Genomic DNA, 6831 nt, shown 5'->3' on the forward strand with positions numbered 1-6831 from the left:
CAGTCTTTCCAACCTGAAGTGCTATGTTTTTATCCCTTTTAAGTTAGAGAGAGACGTATTCTTCTTTGGAGGAAACATTCAAGACATGATTTTGTAACTTAAAGCAACTATTTATTAATGTACCTGTTTTAACAATCAACAGGTACATTAATAAACAGTGGTTCTTTCAAATATCAAAAGCTCAAAAGCTTTTCTTCCACCAGCATACTTACTTTCATGTCCAAGGTTAGGCCAATTCAGTAGGGTTTGCTGAAAGGCAAAATACTTGGTTGTTCTGTCTTACGTGAGAACCTTACTGGCAAATACTGTCTTTTCACRCAGCTTTCTGGATGAGACCTGACTGTTAGAGCGTATTGTATTTCTGAATATAAAATGTCAAACTGTTACACCCAGTCTCACTGGGTAAAATGTTGTGAAAACTTATCTCACTGCTAATAACAGTGCAACTTGAAAGTAACAGCTCTGTTTGTAGTCTCGTGCTATTGAAAGAATTTTTCTGTCCGTAGTAATTGTGCGCTCTGAAGATGTTCTGACTGTTTTCTTTAGCCATGATTGCAAAGAGTTGCTATTTAGACTGTTTTCACCTTCACTAAAATGAACTGGCATGCTCATCCGAGCAGCTCAGATGGCAGAGTTGAGGTCCTCTGTTAGAAGGTTTGTGATGAGCAGGTAAGGGGTATAACCTTTATGTGACTGAGCTTCAGTCAGAAGGTAACGAGCATTCATAGCCTAGGTGCATGTGTGTTTGCTCGTTGCATTTTTAACATACTGTAACTACTATTCAGAAGCTGCATTGCTGGCATGGTATTAAAAAAATACCTGCAGCTGATTTCCTTTAGAGCTGCTAACATCGCTGGTTTGTAACAGAATTACCTAAGAGTGAGAAACCAAGAGAAAAGCGGGGTTGCATCCTTAGTGTAGACAGGGCTAATGAGCAAATGATTGCTTAGAGAAGTAGCTGCATTGCCTCTGTTACTTCTATGCTTCTGAGACTGAAAGATTTGTGAGCCCCTAAATGATGCATATTCTAAAGTAACTCTCATTAGATCTTTACACTTTCCGTATGTGCATGATTTTTTTTTTCATTTACCCTCTAGTGTCAGCCTCTACTATGCTGTTTGATTGCATTTGTGTTCTCTTCTGGGAAGTAGCTGATTATTTTATATGACCTAAATTCTCTTTTATAGTTGGAAAGCAGAACAAGGGACTGAAGAATCATGAAACTTAAACAGTTAGGAAGCAGCTGGTATGGAAGGCTGCTGTCTGTAGTATATGTCACAATCTTACTGTTTCCTGGTGCTTTTCTGTCTCTTCTTTGCTTTGCTATCTTTTTATAGTTCTGTTTCAAGCAGGCATGGAGAACAACAGATTATATATTCTGTGTGTGTCATCAGATTTCCTGCTTGCATTCATGTTATAGGGCCAAGTTCTACTGTGTATATCAAAAGGAATGATATTACATAGGCTGRATGCAGAGCACAGCTGGGTCTTCAGAGTTTTGTTTTTTATGTTCCAAGCTAAATTGTAAAGACTGGAAAGAGGAACGTATTTACTCCTGTTTGAAAATAAACAAATTGAAAGTAATACATAACACATGAAATTTGTATATTAGCTTCACAAAGAATGAGAACAAGTAAAATTACCTAGTAAATGAACTGGAAACAGTTAACAGWCTCAGACACATACCATAGTTATACAATCTTTTGCTTATCAAATAGGCAGGATTCAGAGTGCTGATGTGTAGCATTTGCTCAGCTGAATTTAATGGCAAATTTCAGTGGAGAAGAAATAAAAATTGAGCAGAAGTTAATCACCGTTCTCATTTTCTGTGAGAGCCGTAGTCCCAAAAAAGCCAGAAGAAGAGACCTTGGTTTTCTAGGTTTTCAACTTTTTTTTTGTAAGATACTCCTAAACTAGGTATTTTCTTCATTATAGAGCATAAAGTATTATTTACAAACTGTTAAGTGCTAAAGTATTGACATGTGATGCTGACCTTTTTATTGTTTTGCACAGATGAAAGAAAAAAGGAAACAATCAAATACTGAAGCTTCAGGTATAGCTCCAGTGGAAGAAGACTCTTTTACAGATATAACTAGAACTGAACTATTGACTTTGAAAGCGAACAGGACAAAGATAAGATACGCCAATACATACAGACTGGAGCCATATAATAAATTTCGAGATTATGTAGTAAGAAACAAAGCTCAAGAGATACTAAYGGTATGGTATGATTTTAACAGACTTACTGCTTAATTTAACTGCAGAAATAATTTCAGTCTTGCAAGGGCTATATGATAGCATTTGGTGCTTAAATTTAAATGAGCATAAATCTTTGCAGGCYTGGATTTTTAGTACACAAATGCTGTTCAAATYGGCTCTGTTCTACAAGGTGCAGAARGCCTTGGGCAAGGTAGCCAGTAAGCACATGCTGTTAAGATGGGGCTGATGCTTCTTAAACTTATTCCCATTTCTAAATTAAAATAAGCTACAGTACAATCCAGAGTATCMCGATCTATCCTGCTATCCAAAGATGCTGATCTTGAATTTGTGTAATTTCACTCCTTCAGTTGSTTCTGTTAATATCACAGGACAGGCATGAAATACTCTTGGTATTTCAAAGCAAAAGTCCAGCAGAAATGAATGACAGTAATATGTTGAAGTAATATGTAGTTGTTACAGTGATACCTTGAAAAGTTATGGTCACTTCTTGCAATTCTGCAGTCTGGAAGACATGCTTTGGATATATGGAACAGGTGTTTGTAGCACTGGTTTCCAGTGAACTGAGCCCAAGTGAAGGAGAATAATACACCCCTGTTTGTTGAATGGAGACTGGCTGGAAAAAAGATAAAACCTTTCAGAGTAAAAATAGTACAACCTTTGCTGYTTGAGAGTCACATTTATATTCTATGTGCCTTTCTATTAATTAGTTCTTTATAAAGAAAATCACTGTAGAAGGTTTCTTGCAAAGGCCACCAGGGTGAAAATTAAGATTTTTTCAAATTTATGTTTTATAGAACAAACTTCAAGAAACTAAATACGATGCAGTTTCTAGTCCCTCTTTATGTGCTTCAATCTCTGAAGAAATACTAGCGGCTATTAAGGAATTGGGCTATGACCGTTACAAGTACGTCGTATCRGTACTAATTGTGGAAAAGGCAGGTCAGGCAATAAATGTGAGCAAACAAATTATTCATAATACCTTCTGCAAACTGAAAACAGTTTTTTTGAACYGTGTCTTCTCTTAGGTGTGCATCCACATTCAGCAGTTAATTAGTTGAAAGTGGATCTTGGAGCCTTTAGGTTGCTTATGGGGAGAAGTCTGCTAAGGGGCTGCTGTTTGTCTGCCTAGCATTGTGAAGGTTGTGGGTTTTGAGTTAAGCAGCCCTGCTGCTCTTTCAGGACATCCAGTTATTTCAGCTGAGTACTCTGCCAGTACAATTGCATGACTGTGCAGCGAATTTTTTTTCTTCCATTGGACTTCGATCTCCAGTCAGTTCAGCACRTGACAGTGCGAAATGATACAGGAGTGACATGGGAAGGAGTGAATGGCAAGAAGAGGGGTGGAAACTGTTTCAGCTGTAGCTGCCACCAAGTAAATGTTTTTGCAACTACAATCTAACCTAAGTAATCTGAATATGGGACATCCAAAACAAGTGACTTTCCTGCACTGTGTCTAAATTTACATGTGTAGAAAGCTCCCTTAGGCACTCAACATACTCTTTGGTATCTTGCTGAGCATTAGAAAACAATTCTAGYTGGAGGTGTTAGTTTGTCATCAGCTCTTCAAACCTCATGTCCTGCTAAGGTGGAACTGCACTTTCTTGTTAATGTGACCAATGTGTTGGAGAGCAGGAAACCTTCAGGTTCAATGGCAGTAGTTTCCATTGTGGTTTTAGCAGCTTTAGTGATAGAGGGTGTTAATGGTAGTCAGTTACTTTCAGATCACTCAACCTAAGGCATTTTAAGGTGAAGCCCAATAAAATAAAAGTGTTTACCAAATACAAATCCTATATGGAAATATTTATGAAGACACCTGAAAAGAAATGAAGTAACTATCTTACTGCTAAGCAGGATGGAATTTTAATTTGTCCTTTCTCACACCATTCTCTGCCCAGCTTGTTCTGTTAGTGCTAGYGTGTCTTGGGGATCAGCAGGTGAGCTCACTTGCCCAGAAAGTAAATATGGACTTTTAATGAGCGTTTCTAACCCTAACCAAACCATAGATAAACTGCCACTCCTTAAAAAGTAAAACACCCTTCTGTGAAATACATTGTTACCTTTTACTCAAGTAGAAGATAAATAGATTAAGTAGAAGATAAATATTGATTTGGTATGGACTGATCCCCTGAACTTATAYTTGAAATTGCAGTTTAAACGGATGCTGGCTTTGATAATGAAACCGGTCTCTCAGAATCACAGAGTCGTTAAGGTTGGAAGGGACTTCTGGAGATCATCTAGTCCAACCCCCTGCTCAGCAGGGTCACCTAGAGCGTGTTAGACAGGGTTGCAACCAGGCAGGCTTTGAAKATCYCCAGAGAAGGAGACTCCACAACCTCTCTGGGCAACCTATTCCAGTGCTCTGTCACTCTCACAGTGAAGAAATTCCCCCTCACGGTCAGACAGAACTTCCTGTGCTTCAATTTCTGCCCATTGCCTCTTGTCCTGTCACACGGGACAACTGAAAAGAGTTTGTCCCYGTCCCCTTGGCACCCTCCCTTCAGGAACTTGTACACATTGATAAGATCCCCCCTAAGTCTTCTCTTCCCCAGGCTGAAGAGGCCCAGCTCTCACAGCTGTTCCTCCTAGGGCAGATGCTCCAGCCCTCTGATCATCTTTGTAGCCCTACGCTGGACTCTCTCCAGTAGCTCCATGTCCCTCTTGTACTGTGGAGCCCAGAACTGGATGCAGTACTCGAGATGAGGCCTCCCCAGGGCTGAGKAGAGGGGCAGGATCACCTCCCTCGACCTGCTGGCAACACTCTTCCTAATGCACCCCAGGATACCAGTGGCTTTCTTGGCCACAAGGGCACATTGCTGGCTCATGGTCRACTTGTCATCCATCAGCACTGCCAGGTCCTTCTCTGCAGAGCTGCTTTCCAGCAGGTCAGCCCCCCTCTCAGTGGTCAGTTACAGTTTAACTTGGAAAATAATTTACCAAAAACAACTGAAAGGCTAGTAAATGGTTACAAATAGACTGCAGTAAGCTGCTGGAGGTGGAGGAGTGGGTATATGACTGGATGGATTTGTTGTCAAAAATGATGCCTAGTCAAATTAATTTGACAGGTACTGTAGGTTAAAGTGCTAACAAGTGAACATGAGAATTGAGGTTTTGGTGCAGCGATTTTTGGATCCAAAAAGGAGTGGAAGGGAGGCTTTACTGTGAAGCAAAAATATGCTTTAACATCAAATACCACTTGTTCATTTTCACTGTGATTTTTCACTTGTTTTTGTTACTTGTAACTCATCTAATGCATCTGTATAATGTTACATATTCTTTTAAAAATGTTAATTTGTGCTATATAGATGTACAAATAGCTTGTTCTTTTCTTTCCTTTAGGTTGCCAGCAGATGGGTCTGGGATGTTCAGAGAGACACTTGGGTTTCAGCTAAGTGTGAAACTGAAACCTTTATTGCGCTGGCTCTGGTAATGGCTTGTTATTATGAGTAATACTCTAAAAGCCACCTGTGTTTGAGCGTTACAGTACTTGGTATATTTGAAAATCTTCAAAACATTATTATTTTAGCACTGAATTTTTAGCCTAACACTGTTGGTACATTGAAGTTGACATATTTCTGCTATTTTTACCTATTTTCTTTGAAAAAAAAATTGTGAAATATCTATGTTTGAGTACATATGGGCTTCATCTGTCATAACTCTCTGTTTTAGAAGTTAAAGCAAGTGTTGTAAAGATAAACCTTGCAAAATATTCAATATTACTTTCTAGTGCATGCCTAGATTTGCTAGGAAATGTATTTACAATAAACTGAGAGTATCAATTTTGTTTGAAAGTTTGTGCTTCATTAGCTTTGTAGGAGAAAGCAGTGCTTGGTTTGTTTTTATTCTTGTAATGATGATAGAATGCCACAGCTTGAGTTTGTATAGAAACATAGTAAAATGGGAAGCCAACTTTACCAGCTACATTTACCGTTTTTAAAATCTGTATAGAATATTATATAGAGTATTTTCTCCTTAACTGTTATTTCTTAATAGCTAATCACACGTAGGGTTTTTGCACACACATTAGTTTGTCTTGAACATAATGGGAGYTTAATCATTAGCTTTCTTGGGCCTTAAACTTGCACTAAGTATCAACTCTGTGTTCGGGTTGGTGGCAGAAATACTGACTTGAGTGAGTTTGATCCATTCACTAGACTGGCTTCTAATGGCAAAGGCGGGGAGATGGAAATGTGCTCAGTAACAAGACAGTTGCAAATGGGTGCATACCCAGCAAGGACAGCAGTGATTATATTTTGAAAAGTCACTGTGACGTATCTGTGTGGTACTTTTGGTTTTAGAACTGGAAACTGAGCATTGATACCTCTTTAACAATGTAATTGAAGGAGTTGAAAATAAATATATGTAAGAATACAGACAGTGTCCCGATTATTTTTAAATGTGTGGGGTCAGGCTGCCTTTAAAATTATTTTATGCAGTCTAAAGGCGTGAGATTCCCAACGGAAACCATCTGAAAGCTGTAGAAAGGCATGTTGGAGCACCCGTGCGATTCCGGTGGATCCCTTAGGATGCTGTTTTGTGCGCGCGCGGCGCGCCCGTGCCGTGCTTGTGTTGCACGGCTGGGAGGGGCTGCGCGGAGCCTTTGTGCCGGCTGCA

The 6831-nt window shown here is 39.3% G+C and overlaps 1 protein-coding gene across 3 annotated transcripts in view; it reads left to right on the forward strand.

Moving 5' to 3' along the window:
- Positions 1-6590, forward strand: part of DYNLT2 (dynein light chain Tctex-type 2) — a 7513-nt gene extending 923 nt beyond the window's left edge. For 2 of the 3 annotated variants that reach the window (XM_085315522.1, XM_085315524.1), the window contains 3 exons: positions 2014-2220; positions 3015-3173; positions 5557-6590. In XM_085315522.1, the coding sequence (XP_085171648.1) occupies positions 2014-2220; positions 3015-3173; positions 5557-5667 (477 nt within the window). In that variant the 3' untranslated portion in view covers positions 5668-6590. The remainder of the gene's footprint in view (positions 1-2013; positions 2221-3014; positions 3174-5556) is intronic. The other variant, XM_085315523.1, reaches the window with a different exon arrangement.
- Positions 6591-6831: the final 241 nt, after the last annotated feature.

The sequence above is a fragment of the Rhea americana genome, unplaced genomic scaffold (assembly GCF_003343005.1).
Source record: "Rhea americana isolate MKP2758 unplaced genomic scaffold, rheAme1 scaffold_43, whole genome shotgun sequence".
NCBI classification, from domain to species: domain Eukaryota; kingdom Metazoa; phylum Chordata; class Aves; order Rheiformes; family Rheidae; genus Rhea; species Rhea americana.